Genomic DNA, 23,014 nt, shown 5'->3' with positions numbered 1-23,014 from the left:
TTTTAGGATATGTCGTTTTCACAAATGAAACATGCATATGCAAGCTTTACTTGTCACCGCAGGTTAGCAATCAAACAAGTTTAGCATTGAATAAGGCATGCAGGCTCTTAGAGTCGTAACTAGAGACTTTATGTTGTAAAATTCTGTATGTATAAATTAGGCTTGTAAGTACTGGAAGCCTGCCCTGCAGTGGACTGGCATCCTATTTAGGGTGTGTCCTGCCTTGTGCCCTGTCTTGCTGGGATGGACTGGCTCCCCCACGACCCCAAATTGGATGAAGTGGCTTTTGAAAATTGATGGAATGAAACGGTGGAAGTCTATTGCATTTGTAAAGTTATTTTTCTGTCCAATTTTGAAATTGCTCGTCTGCAAAGACCATGCAGCACGGAGCTTCACACTGGGACAGATACTGTATGCCATTAAATTCACAACAAAAACTGGGGACCTGCATTAGGGTGCCTCACTCCCGTATTTACAGACCATTGCGAAAATGCTTATGAAATGAGAAGGACCAATTGAACTGCAGCATGGCAGATTGAATCAACAATCAAAGCCTTTTGTAGTTTGCCCCTGAAATATTGTTGGGATCATTTCTATGCCTGCAATATGTCATAAATGAATAGCCCATTGTGCAAACTGCTGGCTTCGTAATTACCTCCTTAGAGACAAAGTTATAGGTCAAGTGTAGGTATAATTCAGGTATCAATTGATGAATATAGGTGATCCATATTGAGATGTGCACAAACCTAAATGATTGCCTGACATTTCTTTTTCTGCTGCACCTATTGACTTCACACCTGCACTGGTTGCAGAGATCCCTCATATGGCCACACCAGGCCGTCACGTGCTTGACAAAACATGATTTGTAACACTGACTCCTCTTCTGCTGTTTGTCCAATTAAGTGCTAACTTGGTATGTATCATTCTAGTGACAGTACCGTTACAATAAGGTGCTTAAACTAGAATGCCTGCCTGATTACAATGTTATTTTCTTGTTGACTTGCATCCCATTCTGCAAACTGCTCTTGAGCAAAAGCTTTTTGGCCAATTAATTCCAAACTTGGTTGGTCTTGTTCTCATTACATGTGTTCTCACTTTAAATAATCAGGTAATCATTTTACAAGTCCAGTGAATTTGTCCCACAATATAATCGTACTACTACTTTCAAAAACAAGCTTAATTTGTTTTGTTTGTTTGTTTTTTTTAACTGCAATTCTAAATGAATGTAGTTGAGACATCAATGATCACAGCTCTCTTTATAGTGCAAGATTTGGTTTCATCTACTATGGGGATTGGTTGTTATCAAAGAGTTGAGAGTGCATGAAATGAGTTATACCTGAAAGCATTAAAGATTTCTTCGGTGCATGAGTCTTCCGAGAGTCTTGGTTTTAAATGTTTGTTGTTTCCTGTTTTGCTGACCAGAAAGTCCTTTGAGTCTGAAGATGCAGCAAGTCTCCAGTCTTCATATCCGTCTTCACCCACGGAAAATGGTACGCCCCCGTTAGAGACCCATAATCACCTAAGCTCCAAAAGCACCTCAGAAGAAAATGCTTATGAAGACATTGTAGGTAAGACCATAATTACCATAGTGATCTGAAAGAGTCAAAACGTTTCTCAAAGCCCAATGTGTGGTGCGTCAGTGAAGATTTTCCGTGTGTTAAAGTACATCTTGTATCTTAGGGTAATATGTTTATTATTTCTGGTTCTGTAGGTTTAAAAACAGAATCTTTGTGGGCATGCTATTACACACATTAGATGAAGAGCCAGATAGAAAGGAATACAGGGGATAGTAAATTAATAAGAAAACAATTTGTATCCCATCAGAAACGTTGCTTAAATCCAAAAGAGGGTTAAATGGTAGACATTTATAATAATATCATTTGTACTATTCTCACAAGTTGATTCACATTCAAAAATGTCTCCAGATAAAATATTTATATTTGTTTGAGTATTAAATAAGTGTTCATTATTGCTTAAAATTATATTTTTATTTTCACTGGATAAACAGGATCCAGTGAAATAGAATACTCTTTTTTCAGCAGATAAAATAAATTTCTGTGGCACTTTATTTCAAACGTATTTATTGACATTATTTTTCTGCTTCTGAAATGCAGTTTTTTAAAAACTGCATAAAGTTTTTTTTAAATGTTACATTTTATGTGTATCCAGCAGTCCTTCATGATTAGTTTTTTAGTTACCTCTTATTAAACAGATATCTGACATGCTAATGCTGTTTACATTAAATTGAATGCATTTGATAATTTGTCATATATTTTAATTAATAGATGTCTTGTGTATTTGTTAAAATATTTAAAAGCCATATCACACTAAACAATTTATCTGTTATGCAGAATGTCCAGAAGAAATCAGGAAATTAATGAGTCACAAAAGCAGAATCCTGTACATTTATTTCTGTGAACACACTGTTCTTTATATGTGCATATACAATTACAAAGTTTGTTATGAAAAATGTAAATTTAAAAAAAAATTCTTATACTTGTTTTTTACACATGGAACAGAATTTTCTTTCTTAAAATCAGCTAAATGAAGTTGGCGTGGACAATGTGAATTTGAAAGCCAGCAATCACATGTGGGTTGTATAATGTGTGCCTCCCCCTGGCTCAGTGGAATTTGACAGTCATGGCTCAGATTTATATCGTATCCCTTTATACGTGTAGACTGGGGCCTAAATTTGCTGCCCTAAATAGTTTGGGGTTTTGTAAATCATTTTTTATTTGACTTATATTGTTAGTTGTTCTACAGAAAACAAAATATAAACGATCAATGTTTGATAAAAGTGAACTGGGATTGCATTAACATAGTTTGGCAATTATTTTTTTCTTTTTTCCTTCCCTGAAAAATAAGAAAAAAATAAATGTTTGTCAACATCCTTGATATGGTTACCTGTTGTTCCTGTAATATAAATAAGTTGTTACCTGTTACACTCAATAGACTGGTATCCCAGTAGTGGAAGATGAAGCAATAGATTTTAAGTTCAAAGTGGTGAGCTAAGATGTACTGGTGCTTGCTGCTTATTGTGAACTCATTGTCAAGCAGAATAGACAATATACAGAAATGATGTTTCTGAGAGCTGCTATTCAGATTATAGATTTTGGTTATTTCAATGATATATTCTGTTCTCACCTTTTAGGTGTGACTTTCAAAGGGAGCTTTTTTCTCGCTTTTTTATGGTATTTGAACTAAATGCACTTGCATAGAAGTGAAATAGTGAATTGTTTAATTTTAATTAGATTTCGATAGTGTGCTCAAAAGAAAGAGTATCCTGTTTGGAAATAGTTGACCTGTAGCAAGAAATTTCAGGTCCTGCTGTTCACAGTGACACTTAAACCTTTTCTGTATTCTCAGAATAGTTCACATTTCTGTCCGCTGAGTGTGACCAAGTACTGGCATGTCGTGCACTGAGTTTTATTAGCTGGATTCCTTTCTGCTAGGAAATGAAGTGAGACTAGTGAAATATACAGCACCCTGAAGGCCCCTCATGTGGCAGATCTCTCTGAGCAGCTTGGTCAAAGCCAAACGTCAGGCTGATTCATTCCGGTACAGATTTGGTCACCAAATGGAATTCCATTCTAAAGTCTTCTCCAAGATAAAATACTTTTGGAATTGTAAGGCTAACAAAGGAAACAAGGAAAAATGTTCATCTGTTTACTGAGTGATGAGTTCATTTGTCTCTGAAAGTCTTTTAGTGTTTGAGAATTCGCTTTCATGACTTATGTTTTTAGGTCTGTGGTGCATCACCAATTTTAAAACCACTTATTTTCCTATACATCTTAACAATGGAAAGGCAAATGAGAAATCTCTCCTGAAAAATGAATCACCTTGTATTCAAAATGGATTTTTAAAAGTTTTTAAGTCTCTTTATAGGCAATAATTGAAATAATTGATTTAAATGATTTAATGTCTTCTGAATTCTTTACTTTGAATTTAAAACAGATAAATGCCATGTGCACATGCTAACAAAGCTCTTGTCTCTTCAGTACCTTTAGTGCAGTTCAGAGAGTTTGATTAATGATCTTGAGAGAACCGATCACCCTCTCAGAGCAGGGTGCTGAGAAAGCAAAGTCTGTGTGTGGTTTATAAATTAATTTCACTCATGGTCGATAATATAAGCTCTAAAAGACACACACTCAAAGGCAGAAGTGTTGGCACTGTATATTAAATTGCTTAATTCAACTACCCAGCTCCCACCTGCAAGAATGAATGTGATCAATAAAGTGAAAGACAAGCAATTGAACTGAATAAATTAGAAATCTTGTTTCAGATACAAGGTATAAACAGATACATACACACATACATGTCAATTGACATCTCATTGTACTGCCATTTACAATCTAGATATTCTGAGATTGAACAAAGATTTCTGACTTATTCCATAACTCCAGTAGGAGTCCTATAACTTTCTATTCCAAACTAGAAGGTATCGAGCATGTTTTTGATTTGACCTGAAAGGTTTGTTTAATCCCTTCCAGACCTGCCGTCCATATTCTGATTGACTTTTTTTACTTGTTTACTGCCCCAAGCCCAGCTGATGTCCCATGCTATACCTTGTGTTTAAAAGTATTGTACTAGTGTGTCGTTTGACTGAATAATACACATACTGTAGTTTTCCTGGAGAAATATTCTCCAGTGGCTACTGACAAGGATTTTTAATTAATTAAACCAACTGCTTTGGTTTAATTAGACCAAAGCAGACATAATCAGATCTCTGTTTCATATGACTTAAGGGACATTCTTGCATTGATTTAAAGATGTCAGATTCCCTTTTCAGGTTTATGAATTACATAACGTCTTGCAGATAACTTCTATTGAATAGAATAAAAGTGCTCTTTGTTCATATATGGTAAACATCATGCTGCAATTCTGCTTTTTGATAAATGTCTGAAATTATTGCTCATGTTAGGGTTTAGGGATTTCATAGGCATCTAGAGAAGCAATATTGTCCTCAATCCTTTCTGTTTTTAAAGACTGAAGTGTATATAGACCATATAAATAAACTAATAGTGCAGCAAATATGGACGTTTTTTTTTACATATCTTCTGCATATATTTTCTAACTGCATAAATCCCTTTAAAAGGTACTTAGAAATCCTTGGATCAGTAGATCACTAGATCCAAATTTAGCAAACATCTTTATTGTCCTCTGGGAATATGATGAATTATTTAGCATTATTAAACAATTATTTTTAATGTTGTAGTTGTGATAATTGAACACTCTGCGAAATCTGTTTAAAATGCATAATTAGGGTGCTATTTTCACAACTGGCAAAAACAGAATGTCTGTAGTACATAATTGGTTAAAAGCCGGACTGAAATGTGAATTAAACAGGCTCTGGGATTAGTGATCAGTGCATGAAGGAAGGATTGAGACAAAATGCTCAGCAGCCAATAGGTTCAGTGAAAAGCAGATTTTGTAATTAGCAGATTTTTAGTGGTTTAATTGAGAAACACACCAGGCCAAAGGTAAGTTTAAAGGGATGTCAACTAAGAAAACTACAGAAAGAAAAAACACTACTTGTGTCAGACTAGAAATTTAAAGCTGCTCCTAATGTGCAAGTAATCAGACGATCAATCAATATGTAAATTGAGTGCTTGAGTTTTACTGGATGTGCATTGTTAATGTGTCAACATGATATCAGATGTTTTCCAAAATTTAGAAACTACTGTAAGATACATCTTTAAATAATTTCCTTTCAGCTGCCATCATTTATTATCTGCTGAATTGTTGTGTCTAGCTGTAATTTGCACTGACCCTACAGATCTAACTGAACAGCTGGTCTTAGTCTGATCAGTAGAAGCTGAAAACAGCTGATAATGGAAGGTGACATGATTATGCAATAAAAATGTAAAAGAAATGTGAAATGTACAAAATAATTAAATAAAACTCTAATAATAGATAATTATTTTAGCATGTACTGTATGTGTATTGTGTGGAAAGATAATAATCTTAGTTGATTATGGCTGTACTGTAGTAAACTTGTACTGAAGTAATTTGTACAGTCATTAAAATTAGAACACAATTGTATGTTATTCTAGTATGTAACAATTCTGGATGGATTTGTTGCACTAATTATCCCAATTTTTTAATTAAAATTTTAATTACATATTACAGAATACAGATTTAAATTGATATTAATATGCTGGACTTTTCTACTTCATGTATTGTATTAAATTGCATTAAAATGCCTGTTTTAGCCTAAGGTGTACATTGTTTGATGGGCTTAAAATAGCTTTATCACAATTCTGAGGGACAATTTTAAATGATTTTATAAATACAAATGTGCTTCTCTATTTGGAGACACTTGCTCTTCTGGAAAAAGCCAAACCACACTTCAGTTTATAGATTTTGTGCATTTGCACATGCAGCATATTTTAATGCATCTGTTTTCCTTAGCAGTTTAATTATGATCCAGCTATTGCTCTACTTGTTTGAGAAGTCGATTTCTCTAGGCAGAAAGGCATTCTTGAAGTGGAAGGTGCACACTTGTGAGGTGTGCCCTGTCTCCAACGATTATTTGGAATGTGGTAACAAGAGCAGTTAATAAGCACTTTCTGCTCCATCAGCAGTGAAGGAAACGCATCATTTCTCTAGACCACTGTTATTATGCAGTTATATTACAAAGCTTGTATAGAGCACACATGGCTCATTAGTATGCTTTTTACACTAATGATATACAGTTTGATAGGCTACTTAAATCCTGTTGAGTTTCCAACCAAATACTGGAATTTTGTCAAGTAAGATTCAAAAAACATTTTGCACTCTGGATACCAGAATGGAAAACCTACAGAAAATGTTGTAGCAAAATATTGTAACAATAGCAAAAATATCGTAATATTTTTTAAACAGGGAAGGGAGAAAGCTACTTGAAGATGGCCTCCCTACAGACGGCACCGTCAGTGAGACCCACCGCATTCGTTACTGCTCTGTTTGTGCCCTACCGTTTCTGCTGCCTTCGTTGCCTTATTTTTTCGGGGACTCACGTGACTCTTGTTGCTGTTGTTGGGGAGCTGAGTGACATCATGCTTCGAAAACAGATGGCGCTATATCTTGGGGGCAAAAGCAGCACAAATGCCCCTTTCTGCACAAACCAGCACAAACGGAGCACAAGCAGAAATGAGTGAGACCGCTTTTGTTCTGCTGCACCGTCCTGATGGGAATATTAATGCCCTGTGCGCTCTATACATGCATCCTCACACCCCCAAAGAAATAAGGCGCTATATCTTGGAAACGAAAGCAACACAAACCTGCACAAACAGTGCACTAAGGAAGGCATTGAGTTTCATTATGCTGCAGTTTAAATTCCATTTACAGTTTTAAACCCACTAAACTTACTGCCTGCAAAAATTTGATAATAGTCTGATTGCAAATTTAATTTATAGTCATCCATGATGATAATCCCTGTTGGCAGTCACGATAAAGTCAATTTCAGTTGTGCTTTATAACAGTAATGCTGGTCAAACATTTTTAACACATTTTGGAGCTATTATTTCTATGTAAATCAAAGAAACTTTGACATATTGTAGCAATTTATTTTTTAAAAATTTATACTTAATGTTCTTTTCTTCATTAGAAGAGCCTGTTGTATATATGCAGAAATTATACTTAAAGTGAGGTAATGACATACAATTCCATATCCATGCCATCTTGGAAATGACCCATAGTTTATGATTAAAGAACAGATTTTCCCTTTTTTCATATTTGCATCACAATAATGCATAGTCCTTAAATTATTCTGTGAGAGAACATTTGAATTATGATGTAATTAAAAACTTCAGTAAGCCTAACCGATATCAAAGTGCCCCACAGGAAAATTTATTGCTTAGTTGGCGGGTAGCATATTAGTCTCTGTTTTGGAAGCACCGCGTGCTGCAGAGAAATACAGTGATCCCCAGATAAGGAGGCTGCTGAATCTCCGTGTGAAAACAATGGAGAAAGCTGTAGTGTTCCAGCACTTTAACTATAAATTCCTCCAAGTTGCATAGATCTCTTTGTGTCAACACGGACAGAAAGAACTGGAAGCAGATCAGCAGAGTGCACTGGGAGTTATGAGAGTTTAGCGAGACAAATGACTTTCAGTTTTATGAGGGGAAAAAGAAAATAAAATACGAGGCTGTGACTTTAAATGAAGAATTGAGAACAGTGCCTCCTTAAACCCTCAGTAATTTCTCCCAGGAAGCTATATTTTCTACTGGCAAGCTGGCTCAAATGCTGTTTTGAAGTTTGTATGCTATTTCTGGAAACACACTGAATTACACATACTAAAATCTAGTAACTTGTGGACAACATTGGGAGCACTCTGTCATTTAATCATTGTAAGTATCTTATTTGTTGTGAACAAATTGGTTGATTACAAGAAAATGCTGACTTTTTTGTGCATGGGGTATTGTTTATAATGCGTTTCTTGTAAATGATTTCTGATGCTGCCAGTACCTAAACATGTAGGAATCAGGCAGCGAGAAAAACAAATGTATGGGGAGGAATACAGTTCCACGCAGGTTGATTGTCTTCCAAGTGAGCCCACCGTGTGAAATCCCCTTTGTTTTCGTGTCATTAGCAGCAGACTCACAGAGAGAGCCTGCTCATTCAGGGTCCTTGGCCTTGACCTGTCTGCTTTAGAGTGTGTTGACAGGTGGAGAGCACTGTGCACCTGAACCCAGTGGCTGTTTGCATAGAGCTGTCTGGTGAAAAGCCCTTGAATTTGTCCAAATAAAGAAACGGGAGTGCGTAACGAGAAGGCCTCCTTCAGACAGTCAGCATCTTAGTGTGTTGACTCATGATCATCCCAGTATCCTGTAAATACAGTTCAGCCTTCGAGCTTTTGCCCAACAGTAACTGTTTTCAAAGACAACACAAATGAGGGTCAAAGTAGCCAGCAATCTGTTCCAAAACCTTCCCGCATGACTCATAGAACTGTAAACCAAGGAGATTCCACTCCAGGGTGCTTGTTTTTTTTTTCCTTCTTTCTTAAAGTTCTCCTTTCTTCCTCTTAAAACAAGTTTTCTGCAGGCTGTTTTCTTTTAAAGTTGTGTCTTCCAAACTCCCCACAGAGTCCCCAAAGGAGAACCCATACGAGGACGTGGACTTGAAGGGCAGAGGTGCAGGCCGAAAATCCAAGGTATCTGAGAACTCCCTCGACCCGCTGAACAGGATGTGGACCCCACAGGACAGGAAGTACACTACTCCTCCCCAGGTAATTAATGCCTAGCGGAATAATCATCTAATTTTCTCCTTTTTAAAAACAGTAAAACTGAAAAAAAACATCTTGCAGCTGTAAGGACTAAGGTTTCTGAAGCATTTTTTTTTTTTACAAAGTTTAAAATGCATTAGTTTGCTGCTGAAGGAAATCTTTTAAGATCTGACATTTGACCCCTTCCATCTTAAGTACCAAATCTGGGTAAGTCGTGTTCATGTTTAGTGTCTGCTTCTTCTTTTACAAAATGAGTGGTATGAATTTAAGTTTTTATTTAAACTTGATAAATTAATGGCCCATGGAAGAGTTCTTAAAAAATGATACTGGTATGAATAAAGTGTTCAGTGACTAAAGCTAAAAATGGTGTTCGGCTTAGTCATGTGAAATTTGCATTTGTACTCCACGGATTCTATATCATGTGAGGATCATTTGAAAAAACGGAGCACGCATCAGACCTCGAGACTTCAATATTTATAGGCCTGAGTTTTTCATTGCTTTCATGCAGGCATGTGCGTGCATTGGCATACATTAACAAGAGAAATAGTTGCATTTTCAAAGTGAAATCTTGAGTTGCAATTATATTGGGACAAATGTGTTCCCTTCAAGCTTCCTTCCAAACCTAGCAGCCAGTCCCTGCGCCTGCCTGGCCCATCGGACAGGAAGAGCCACCGGATGTCCCGCCTGCCGAAGAGGCACAGCCATGATGACATGCTGCTCCTGCCACAGCTCAGCCTGCTGGACGACAGCCTGAGCACTGCTAGTGACACTCTCGCCACACGACGTCATAGGAGAGTTCCCAAGGTAAGCACCTCCACTCCTGCATCTCGCAGGGCTCCATTTTCAAGACCAGGGCTTTCGGTTAATACTGTGATGACGTTCAGGACATTCACAAGCTTTAGTTGGTAACATCTCAAGAGGATGCAGACTGTTTTTTTCTGTGTGAAGAGCAAATATTAAAAGGAAATACACTTTCCTGCTGTTTAGGGTTTTTATCTCCTTGCATTGCTGTCTGTGTGCAGTAAAGCAGGACATTAAAGGCTGAGAATAGGAGATGTTTCTTTACTAAAAGAGTGGTGGGAATCTGGAACAAGTTGGCAGTATTCAGAAAAGAAATGGAAGTTCTTAACTGATGTTCGGGAGAGATAGCGGCAGGCAAAACAGATTTCTTCTACCTGTTTTAAAAAACATTCATTGCTGAATTTTGCTACTTACAGATCTCTTGCATTTTGGTTGCATTTATCTAAATGTGGACCATGCTCCAAACTACAAAAAATGTAAAGAAATGTATTCTTCCAATCTCTCATTTTGTCTTCTGCATAATTTAACATATGGACCATGCTTCTTATGATTGAATGATATGATTGGTTGAACTAAACAACCAAAAATATGGAAGAAAAAAGCAACTTCTACACATCTCTGTGCACTTTTTAAACTGAACAAGAAAACAGTGTCGAGATAGAAGGAAAGAAACTTGTGTCCTTTTCCAAACATATTCCTCTTCACCATGGATTTGCAGATCAGCACAAAAATGTTTGGGCTCCACCAAGAATCTCCTGCTTCTCGTAATCATCCTGCTGTTTTGTCTTCCTCTGTTCCTGCAACATTCTCTCCGCGTTTCCTAATCCTGCAGTCCCTGACATCAAAGGACTCCCTACAATCACAGCATCCCCTTCAAAAACGAATGCACCCAATTTTTGTTTTTTCTTTCTGCCTCTCCGAGTTCCATAACAAGTAAGCTCTGTCATCCAGTATACTTTTGCCTCCTACAGTCACATCACCCAGCATGCAGCTAGATGCCAGTTATCAGAAGGAACACTGGATTGCCCCTGCTACCACCCCAGGACCTTCCATTCAACCTCGCCCCCCTCTTTGTTTATCTTAACATTCCCTTTTCACAGTCTGGCTCTGTTCATCCGGTTATTTCTCATCTATCTCTGCTGTCCCTTCTCCCACTTGATTACTCATCCTCCTGTTCATTCATTTAATCTCTGTCTGCTGCTTTCTCTTCAGTTTCTGTCCGTCTGTCTTTCAGACGTCCTACCTTCAGCTTAGTCAGATGCCGTCCTACACCTAATGTCTGCCTTTCCTCCTCCTGACACTCAGCAAGGCCCCAGTCTCCTCCCTCTCAGCCCCTGCTTCTCCTGATGCTATCTCCTGTTCAGCACCCTCTCAGACTCAGCCAGCAGGAGTCCTACTGCTTTTCATGTCTGCCTTCTCTATTTAATGTAATGCCCCATTTCCATGTCATAGTGTCATTTCTGTTTCTGTTTTTTACCTTGGTGATTTTTGGGGTTCACTTGTTTGTTTTGGGGGTTCTCAGCCTCGTTGTCCTGTGGTCAGGAGGCTACTCCTTAACTAAACAGGTTAAGCCAAAACTTATTATCCTTAAATATTTAATAAATATTCACACAGCATCTGATTATTGGATGTCCTTATTCCTTGCGAAACATTGGTCGGTTTCAGTTCTCTCATTTGTAACCTTTTTAAAGTTTGTGTAATCTTACACATCCTCAAGAAGATGTAAGGATAGTGCTTCTTAAGTTGATTTCTAATTCTTAAAGAAAAACATTTCAGGTGCTTAACTTTTCTAAAAAATACCAACATGAATAAAGCCAATGAACACATTCCCCTTTAGATTAAATAATGAAAACACCAGCAGGCATTATACCACAAAGATATTAAATCAAGATCTTATCGTCTTGTGTTCTATCTAATCTTGCAGTGGTGGGATCATTGTTTGAGTTACAGTTTTCCCAAAATGCATCTTCTTTGATTATCTGTAAGTGCTACTTGTCTGTAGAGGAGGGAACCTGCGTTTAAGTACATCATATGCAGTCTGACTTCTTTTTTGCACAACTGCCTATATGGTTCAGAGTCTTCTTATGTAAAAATATTTGTATACTCAGTGAATGTATTTTGAAAAAAATGGAATTCAGTGCTGTACAGAAAAAAGATTAGTTAAAATAATTCTGATATTTTCATTTGAGTCCTGATCCTTTCATTTGGCCCAAGTTGTTTTCTAAAACCTAGTTCTGTACAGTACGCCATTGGTGTTTTTGTTCAGATCTACAGAATAAAAAGCTTCAGTCCCTGCTGTGCTAGAAATGTTTTTTTCCCCTCTGACCTGTTCTCGTCATTTGTAACTGAGGTTTTCTTGTGGGTGCTTCCTACTATTAACAATGTCTCATTATGATATTCATAAATACATTAAAATCAAACACCATGCACATTTCTGTGTGTGAACAAAAACGTCTGCTACTTGGAAGTATTTGGAATGAAAGTCTGTTTTCTGTTGAATTTGCATGTCATGCAAAGTAAATTTGTATAGGACTCCTGCTGGTCTCAGTATCTACAAAATATACAGTATATATTTTTTTACTCTGGAAATTGTAAAAACAAAATATTACAAACTAGAAGACTAATCATTTATCATATTAACACATTGTCTATACAATTAAGAATATACTTTTTTATTGCCTTTAAAGATGCTTAATAACTGAAACTTTACTCTTTAGCTCGTCTGCAGGATTAACTCCATCTACAATACAAAAAGAGGGAAGAAGAGACTCAAGAAACTTTCATTATCAAATATTGAAGTTTCGTCATTGAGAGGTATGGTTTAAGATGCTTATTTTGTACTGAACCCACCTCGTTTCTTGATCTTACATTTTTTTCCTACACATTACTTAAATTCTGTTTGCCATTTTCAAATGTATAATTGTAGCAACTTTGTGTGTCTAATATTACATCACTGAGATTAAAACAAAACTGTCACTGTTAAATGTTAAATGAAAATGAACTGGCAGACACTGTCCATAATATCAAGGATAATGAGGATTTTCTTGGTGGTGATGTCTTGTGTTTGAATGTTATGTACTATATCATGTGTGTAAATAACCTAAAAGTCAGAATACTGCAGTTGGAAAAATGACTGAATCAATTAAAGGAGTGCATAGATGATACAGTACGTAACATTAAAACATAAGACAACACCACCTAGAAAATTCTCTATTATAAAAACATACAGTAGAATTTCATTGTTTGATGAGGCTTTTTGAGTTAATATTAGCACCCTTCCTATCTGTATTTTACAGATGACAACAGTGAGAGTGAGAGTGACTCTGATGACAGGTTCAAAGGTGAGAGGTCATTGGACACGAACTGTAAGCCCTCAGGGACGTGGCTGTTTGCCTCTGACAAAGTTTCTCTGTCTTTAGCAGACTGGAATTGTTGTTCTGTCTCTAAAATATGCAAACCACAAATACTCTTGTGATCATTTGCCGTGTCTGATGTTGGGAAAGAATCGTTTAACAAGAGCAGATGGATTGCATTTCACTCTCGACAACTTAAAACACAATACACGAATGTTTTGTAACCATAAACGTGGAAAATATGTGATGTTTTCAAAATTGGAGAAAAATACTGTTTTTGTTTCTTCCAAACAGAATGTACGGAACAATTAAAAACTAGATCATTTATAAAATGCAGAAGTTTCAGAAACTGATTATTTTGATCTTTCTATCCATGCAGAGATTATACCACATAATTGTCTTTTATCATAGTACAGTATCGTAAACATTTTACATTTTCATATTAAATTGTAAAAACATAGCATTATGATATGATTACTGGCTAATCGCCTTATTTTTTCCCACTGTATCCAAAAAGTATAGATACACTACAGTCCGTATTTCAGCTAAATAATTTTGGTGTGTTGTGCAGAAACGGTAACCTCTTAAGGGTTATTGATAAATGTTACAGAACAACAATCCGTTAAAAAATGTGTGAAAAATCTAGATTTGGGATTAATGGTTGTCAAAGTACAACAGCACGAAAAGATGTCACCATTATATTTCACACAAAATATATATGATATTATATAATCCATGCAACAGTTCTATGTATGTTTTTATAACCTTCATACAGAAGAAAGAGGCTCTTAATTTAGAAGATTCAGTTCTTCATTCTGTAAAGTTTATTTTTGGAGATATCTGGATTTTATAAGGCTCTGTCAGCAGAAGGCATAAAATATTATTAGATCTTTCTGCTTAGATTTATAACTATATACTGTATAGAATTAAACCCAAAGAGCCTGGGTCAGGGTTAAAAAGGCTTATTCTTTGTGAGAATGCATTAAATGCTTTACCACACACTGTAAGAGCCTGAACCTTGTATTTCAGAGCTGTGAGAAGCTGTTGCTTGTCGTGCCCTCAGTCCTGTGTTTCTCCTCACAGCGCACACACAGCGTCTGCTCCAGCTGCAGTCTATGCTGAGACGAGCGCCCAGCTACCGCACTCTGGAACTCCAGCTCATTGAGTGGCAGGAGCGCGAACTCTTCGAATACTTTGTTGTTGTATCTTTGAAGAAAAAGCCCACCAAGAACTCGTACACCCCTGAAGTCACATACCAGTTCCCAAAGGTGAATCTCTAGGGACTGTCAGGGAACGAATCCATTTTTTTTCAAATCCTGCCACTGCCAAGGTTGCATTGTAATTTCTTTGTAGGGGTATTGGATTAGAAGTGATTTCTCTTGTCTAACTGTCCTTGAGAAACTGTGCAGTGTGGTTAACCTCCACCCATATTTTAAGAATAAAAAAGAGATTTAATAACTTCTGTATTTGTCTTTAGATGTTTGCCCCAAGACTGGCAGTGTAAGTTTCCTAAAAGGAAAAAAAAAATGAAGCCAATTCTTCTCTGAAGTTTTAATAAATCTGTCTTTACATGATCAAGAATCTAAATAGCAAATTCAGAACCTTTTTAAAGCCAACTTATGTAACCTAAAGTGTATTTACAAATGGATAATGAGCATTTTTGCCCTCCAAGCTTCATTTAATTTTGGTCTGTTAAAGGAAAATTGGCATGCAATGTTCATTTTTTAAAAATTATTTTTTTTTTTGTTCTGAGGTTAGTTCAATTAAGGAAGTATAGATTACTCTGAGTTCGGAATACTGAGATTCAGTCCTTTTAGTCTAGTCCTTCAAAGTGCTGCAGTAGTGGAGGTGGGTTCTTGCAGTTAAGCATGGACTAATGTTCAGAAGGCTTTATTGACAGTAAGTATTCTAACCAGGAAACTGTTGCTATGGTAGGTAATTATGTAGTTAACTCAAAGAAAATTGAGTTCTTTTTGTTTTACACAACAGTACTCTCCCTTTGGGAATTGAAACATGTTCAGTTTCTTGCCAGGGAATGGCCTGAAACAATTTAGAACTGGGCTGAAACAGGAATGCAGGGAGATAAGATGATGAATGACACAGTGACTGATCCTTGTGGTATAAGAATACTAACATTTCCAACTACTGGTCACCAAAGAGTTATGAACTAATTCCCAGATCCCACAAAATCTTGCCGCTGAGTTTCTCCCCACAGCTCAAGACACACGATTCTCGAACTTTGTGGTATTGTAACTGAACAGGAGGTCTTGACTGACAGACACATCCTCTTCTTACAGCTAGAGAGGCCCACCAAACAGATGAGAGAGGCAGAGCAGCGTCTTAAAGCCATCCCTCAGTTCTGCTTTCCCGATGCCAAGGACTGGAACCCAGTGTCAGAATACAACAGGTAGGTGGAGCGGGTCTTGGAGTGTAAGACAGGGTTTAATATGATCACTTCACTTCCCAGGTCTCTCCAGAAAGTCGAAACCACACAGGCCAAGAGGCAGGTGTCCTGGCACCCTGTGCTTGTCCACAGCTCTTGTGTGGTGTCAGGCACTCAGAGTCACCAGAGAGATGGCCGTTCAAATCACCCATGTGACCACACGTGCTGTGACACATGCCTGTCGGTTCTCTAGGACTGCCACGGGATTTGGCAAGGAAAGATGTACTCATTGTGTAAGATGAGACAATTTCAGTGATGTCATTCCTGATGTAATCGGTGTGGGGTATTTGTCAGTTTTCCTTGTGTGACCTGTGTGAGTCAGGTGCTTAAATATACCTGAGAGAATTCAGATCTGAAGTCCAGCTGCACATAATACATACAGTACAGTACAGTACACGCAGGGCCACACAAACACTATTAATACGGTTCTCCTGCTGGAAACTGTACATTCTTCTATGTTCTTCTGTGGTGTTCTGTTGTTCTGCTGTTAGGTTTGATGTTTTTTATCTTTATAATGCTTATGTTGAAAACAAAAAAGAAAATAGCTTTTTACATAAATCGTTTTGTAGACTATCAAGGTTATGTAGTCATTTTATTAGAAACAGAGACTCTTTATAAAAAAGATGTGAAAATAATTAGGCTACCTATGGATTTCATTATTTCTAATCCAGTGAGACTTTCTCCTTCATGCTAACTGGAGAAGATGGCAGCAGAAGATTTGGGTATTGCAGAAGACTACTGGTAAGTTGTATTTTTATTCTGTTTTGTCTATTATTCTTAATTAGATTAATGTCTTTCTATTAATTTTGCTGTGTAGGTATACTAAAATGCATCAGTGTTTTTGCGTGAAGGCTTTCTTTGGATAGAAATTTCAACAGGAAAGATGCAGGGGTCTATTTCACTGAAAGAAGAGGTAAATTCAGTCTGTTTTAAGGTCAGTCAGTCTTTCACTGCTTGTATAATTTATGTGCTTTCTTTTTTTGCCTCTGTTGTCATAAAATTGATGACTTGAACTTAATGGTCATTTCTCATGGAAGCATTAAAATCACAATGAAACATCCAAATTTGTCACTGACAAGCATAATCCAAAATATTTTAAGATCTCTTGTCAAATGTGATCCTGTATTTGGCAAGCCCTTGTCAGTATGTACTGTGCAGTTTATGTTTGATGGCAACATTCTTTTTGAAGAAAGTTGCACTCCAAACCTGTAATCCAGAGTGTGATCTTATAAAGTAGCTGTTAATTCAGAACTTGCAGATGCCCCAGGAGTGGTGTGTGTGTGTTTTTCCTGTTAACTCAGCTCTCTGCCTGGTGAAAATCCAACAGCTGGCATATTCACAGCATTCCTTAGGATTCAGCACTGTGATTTTAACCAAACCCCACATACTTTGTTTAATCACTGTGCTTTTTGAAAGATTTTCATACCTAATATGGACAAAAGGATTCAGATTCAACTTTTTTCTTGTCAAGATGGAGAGATACACAAGTTTAATCCAGAAATAGACTCATCTGGGTTCATTTAGCGAAAAATCTTTTCCTGCACATGAATACAAGGCATGCACCTGTGGAGGTTTCATAATGGGAAGAATATTTCACTAGATTAAAGGCTTCCCATGTCTGAATATGTGATTAACAATCTGCAATATAAATAGAGGTGGAAAATGTGTTTTTTTCTATGTGGGTTTGCCATTTTTTAATATATTTAAATCCACCTAATTTGGAGTCGCCAATTTCAGACGACTTGGCTTTAAGGCTCAAATTCCTGTACTCATCAGGAGAAAATGAGACAATTAGGCATGGTCTTCTGGTAAAGGTTGAGAACGCATAACAGGAGACCAGAGCCTACGAGATGGAGCTGCACACTCCTCACTGTGGTCACTGCAAGTCAGCATTTACCCAACAAGTCACAGGAATGGATCTCTGTAGGGGAGACCCTAGAGTGGCCATTCTGGTGGAGCTCGTCCAAGTTTGCGTTGCCACTTGGAGAAGTGCCTTCACAGTCAACTAGTGACATGGCACAGACGTGAGTGCACAACATCAGGACCATAGGTTTCACAGGTGATCTGAGTCAGTGGCTTTGTCAAATAGGTCTCATAACAGTTCCTTTATAAGGACAAGGTTTATCTGTTAATCACATGAATTATGTACTTATATTCCTTTGTTTTATGCAAGTGGGATTAATACCCTAAACATAAATACTTTATACTGATATCTTCATTTGAAAAAGTAGATATACTGTAGAGCTTCCAAAGTGGCTCAGCTACTTCTTGTTTACAAACCTTTCTCACGTTCTAACTAGTGAAAGCACTTGTTTGGAGCTCACTTGCCTGTAATCATAATGCTGTCATTTCAAGTGAGGTCAGTGTTTATTCTCCTAGTTTCAGTGGTACAAAAGAGGAAAGTGTACAGCAAAACTGTCCCACCCTGGTCCTGGAAGGTCTTGTGTCTGCAGGTTTTATAGGTCTGTATCAAGTACCAGTATGTGAAGAACTGGAAGAAGCTGTTAATTTAGTCCAATTAAGTCAGACAGCAGCCAGTTTAGCTCGGTAAAAACTGAGCTTGAATGCAAACTGGCAGAAACATGGGCCCTCCAGGACTGTTCTCGCAATCATAGTCTTCACCCTCCCCTCAGGACATACATGTAGAAGTAACACCAATTGCAGCTGAGTAACAAACAGCAAATTCAGATTGCAGGTCTAAACAGAAGAAGATTTAAGTGTGATTCCACATTTTTAAACTGAAGAACATAAAATTAAAACATGACGCTCTTTGGATAAGAGAGCCGCCTTATTTTATTTAGCTTTCTCCAATAAACTTCAGATGTTTGCTCTAGCATACATACGGAGTGTTTTTCTCCGACTTTATGTACTTATAAAATGTTTCAGTTCAATTAGTGCTTTATATCTCTACGGAGAATTGGAAACGCAGTTTGGCATCTCTGTTCTGTCTTTCATTTCCAAATTTGTCACTGTTGATACACGCACTGTGCTGGCTCTTCACTAAACCTATTACAGGGACGCTGTTCCAGGTAATGGTGAGATTTTGTTTTTCTTTTCTCAGCCTAGTGGGAAGGGCCCTCGCTTACCTGAAGTTTACTGTGTCATCAGCAGGCTTGGGTGTTTCGACTTGTTCTCCAAGGTGAGGTCATGGCTCTTCTCCGCTTTATGTCAAGAAACATTCCAAACAACCTGTGCAAATCTCACAGCAGATAAAAACCACTGATAGATTGAAGGTTAAATATTTCTCTTTTAGCAGGGCATCTAGGAAGGATCAAGAACTTTGCAATGAATGCCTTGAAAGTACCAGTGCCTTTAATCAGTTATAAAGGTTTTAGGAATAATATGTCGCTTTGGCATGATACAAGATCTTCCGATGATTGGCTACTCTCACCTTGTCAATTACACAGCATGTAAGGCTCATTGCTTTGTTTGTTAAACTACCTTATGAAGCAAGTGCCATTGCCTTGCTGCAGTAGGCTACTCACATGATGTCCAGTACAATAAATTAATAGGAAATAAGTCTTATGTGCTCCACTGTATGTAGGCTTTGTAATGTATAGAGACTATTATTAAAATAGCTTGAATTCTATTTCTGATTGACCTGGGGTGTGGGGGGCGTGCTGTATTCCAGAAGGAGTGGTAGCGAACCGATGGTTGATTAAGATAGTCCCACAAAGTTGTGTACTGACCTTTGATGTGAATGTCTAGATAAAGAAGCTCTCACGTCATCACAGCGAATGATGAAGCAGGCGGAGTGGTGCGTCCGGGAACTTTCTTGCCTCTTTAGAGATTGAGATCAGAGAGGCACTAACTTTCAGAATGACGGAGACACTTGCTCCCAGATGCATGTGTGCTGCCCTGGGCTGGTATTGAAAACGAAGTGAAGGTGTACAAAGTCTAAACAAAAACTCGTTTACTTGGTGAAATGAAATGTTTGTTCCTGGTTTGCCTGAGAGTGTATCACATACATTTTAATGCACCATTTTGACTGGCAGTGTTGCCAAAAAAAAGGTTTCCTACAGCATTTAGAAATGATGCTGCACAATCCTCCAGTATTGGATTTCTAACTGAGTCAGTATATAGAAAGTTTTTAAACATGCATATTCCAGAGAGGCTAATGTTTTGGTTAAATGACAATTGGTTTTTGGAACATCAGAAGTTTAGACAGATTTACTACAATTTCATGAGTTAAACCAGAAAGTTGTAATCTTTCTGAAAAAGGATAATGATGCCAAGAAAGTTTGTACATTGTGATTATGCCCTTCTTCTGGGTAGCTACAGAAATGATTACACTTCTCTTGTCGTTACTGTGCTCTGGTCTAGATGCAATGAAGATGACAGTGATTTATTTATTTATATATTCAACAGCAGCATTTAAAGTCGGACCAGACAAATTTGAAAAACTGTGGCACGCTGGGTTGACCTGGATTTTCCAGGAAGAGTTGTGACTGTGCTTTTTGTTTTGCATTAGATCCTGGATGAGGTGGAGAGGCGAAGGGGGATTTCTGCCGCCCTGGTGTATCCCTTCATGAGGAGTCTGATGGAGTCCCCTTTCCCTGCACCCGGGAAGACTATCAAAGTCCGGACCTTCCTGCCAGGAGCAGGGAATGAGGTTAGTGTGTATTTGTCTCCGGGATCTGGAAACCAGCTGGCTTTGGCCTGTTGTATATCCAGTTGTGTATTAATTTGAGATTTACACACTTAGAATACATGTTAATCACTGCTGTTGCAAGGCCCTAGAGAGACAGGAGATAAGATAAGCGCAAGGATAATAATCACAATACCAAACAGTTAATACTTCAAACCACAGCACATTCAATACCAGAAGAAAAATAGTTCAAGACTCTAAATAGATGTATGGTGCTTAGTTCTGCTTCCTCACAGCCAGGTCCTGGTTTTTACTTCTGGCATTGAGCATCTGTTTTCTGTTGATATTTTTAAGGACATACAGGACAGGTGTGGTTTGCTACTTTAAACTGTCCTTCCCAGGGTGTGATCTCTGGCCAGCCTTGAGATAGACAACTGGGCACTGTCTTATTATTCTGCTCTGCTAAGAGTGGCTCTGCCATCAATCACATGAGGGTTGTAGACTGAAGCAGTCCCATCGCGAAGAGGAGCTACGGCTCAGAGCCTTTTCTAGTAGGACTTGGCTGGGCCGCACTGAGCTCAGTGTGAATGTGGCCTGTGCCTGGGTGCTGACTAGGCAGGACGCTGTCGTTGCAGGTGATTGAGCTGCGTCGACCCATGGACTCGCGGCTGGAGCACGTGGACTTTGACAGCCTCTTCAGCTGCCTGAGTGTGCGGCAGGTCATCAGGGTTTTTGCCTCTCTGCTGCTGGAGCGCAGAGTCATCTTTGTGGCAGATAAGCTCAGGTGACTAGTTCATAAATTTCACCATTTTATGGTGCTGCTACACAGCTGAAACTAATTTCCTTCATAAAAAGGGACAAAAATGCAGAGTACTATTTACAGTATGTTACGTACATCTATTTGTAAATACGTATGAAATCACCTAGTTTGCAAGAACTAGACAGACGAAGGCAGAAGAATGTGGGAGAGGACTTGACTCAGCAGTGAGTTGAAAGAGACGGACATACTGTATATATCAGTGATTTCTTTCAAAAATGTCATATTGGCCAGAGAAGCCAACACTTGAAACTGAGCTTCATACACACCTTCAAACAGAAATAGGATTTTTTGGCATTTGGATTCCAAACACGTTAGCAACAGGAACAGTTTCTAGTCTGGACCATCCACAGCAAAACCAGCAGCATTCATCACAGCTGCACAGGGCGACCAGCCTTTAAACTCCAAAGTATAGGGTTTCAGCAGATGTAACCAGTAATTTTTTTTGAGCTAGGCTGTCGTGGACGTGTAATGTCATTTTGGTTAGTGGGCATAGATATTCAAACCCACGTGATTCACATCTGTGTTAAATAACGAAGAAGTTCTTTCAGTGTTCTTTAAGAGCTTATGCGTTTTGAATTGATGAAGCAATTCACCAAGAGGATTTTTTAATGAGTATCATGAATTCGATGTTGCTGTCTTATGTGGTTTTGAGCCACATGAGTCATGACTGCTAATCAATGGACTCAAGCGGCTCTTCTTTTTGTCCTAATATGGGTTTGTCTTGTCTGATTAGAACATGTCAAGTTAGTGCCCTGTTGGATAAACCTGACATCTGTCCTCTGTCAGAATGTGCTTATCAGTGACTTTAAAATGTAAAACATGAGTATTATTGTAGTTTTGAATACTTGCAAAGCGCGTACACTTTATTGTTTGAAATATGTGTACTGTAACTTACCATGACTGTTTCCGTGCTTGATCCAAGCTGCTTTTAATCTCATTAGTTCATTCCTTTAAGGACATGCGGCCTTGTGGCTTTACTTAGTGGAGGCTTCATGATTTCAAATGCGGGCACTGGAAGATAACTTTTTTAAAAGGACTCAGACCGCACTGCTGTGAACACTTGACAGTGGTCAAAAATAAACTCTTCATGAACTGCATTTGGATCTCTTTTTAGAAAGCATGAAGTAGATTACTTCAATAAGCAGCCAGCAGCACTGGACACCAGCTCCAGCCGGAATGAAACAAGGCCCCTCCGGGACGCTTGAGTCAGTTCAGTCTGGCCTAGTCATGGCTGCTAGGGACTTTGTGTGTGTATTTGTGAAACAGCAATCTTTACATTGCTGAGGACAGATTAAATAAACATTTACACAGAGTTCTCTGGTGGTTTTTGACGTTAGATGGAAAGAATGTACTTCCTTTCAGTTTGTTTTACCCCTCTGGTAGTGAAGGCCTTGCCTGATCTCAGCAGTTTGTCACTTTTGTGCCCCTAACTGATAACGTAATGTTTACTTCTGATGCCTTTAATCACAAGACATTAATTCTGCCAATAAGTTTTGGCTGTTTTTTTCCTGAAGAAAATACAGACATATTTTTATGTATGTGGTTAACTGTAATGGAATCTTTTTACTCAATAACATTCTTTTGTGGTATCACAGGCCATACTTTATCTGTTGAAATAGAATAAATTAAAAATTCTACTTCCAGTTATTCAGAATTCTAGCTACATTTACCTGAAATGTATTTAGAACACCATTATGCTGTATTTTGTCAATGTCAGCATTGCATTTGATAAATATACTTTCAGTTTTTAGCTTAATAGATGGTACTTTAAAACAACACTGAATCGTAGTGTGCAACTGAAATT

General features: G+C 37.9%; 1 protein-coding gene across 3 annotated transcripts in view; it reads left to right on the top strand.

The window, feature by feature from the left end:
- The window catches only part of dennd2b (DENN domain containing 2B), a 76,886-nt gene that overhangs the window by 39,675 nt on the left and 14,197 nt on the right, over positions 1-23,014 (top strand). For 2 of the 3 annotated variants that reach the window (XM_088611648.1, XM_088611647.1), the window contains exons 4-14: positions 1,423-1,568; positions 9,066-9,208; positions 9,815-10,009; positions 12,724-12,820; positions 13,303-13,347; positions 14,443-14,627; positions 15,657-15,766; positions 16,474-16,543; positions 18,864-18,941; positions 20,274-20,414; positions 21,026-21,174. In XM_088611648.1, coding sequence (XP_088467774.1) covers positions 1,423-1,568; positions 9,066-9,208; positions 9,815-10,009; positions 12,724-12,820; positions 13,303-13,347; positions 14,443-14,627; positions 15,657-15,766; positions 16,474-16,543; positions 18,864-18,941; positions 20,274-20,414; positions 21,026-21,174 — 1,359 coding nt within the window. The remainder of the gene's footprint in view (positions 1-1,422; positions 1,569-9,065; positions 9,209-9,814; positions 10,010-12,723; positions 12,821-13,302; positions 13,348-14,442; positions 14,628-15,656; positions 15,767-16,473; positions 16,544-18,863; positions 18,942-20,273; positions 20,415-21,025; positions 21,175-23,014) is intronic. The other variant, XM_088611649.1, reaches the window with a different exon arrangement.

The sequence above is a fragment of the Lepisosteus platostomus genome, chromosome 18, assembly GCF_059453375.1.
Source record: "Lepisosteus platostomus isolate fLepPlt1 chromosome 18, fLepPlt1.hap1, whole genome shotgun sequence".
In the NCBI taxonomy this organism is placed as follows: domain Eukaryota; kingdom Metazoa; phylum Chordata; class Actinopteri; order Semionotiformes; family Lepisosteidae; genus Lepisosteus; species Lepisosteus platostomus.
This window is presented reverse-complemented; position numbering and strand designations above follow the sequence as displayed.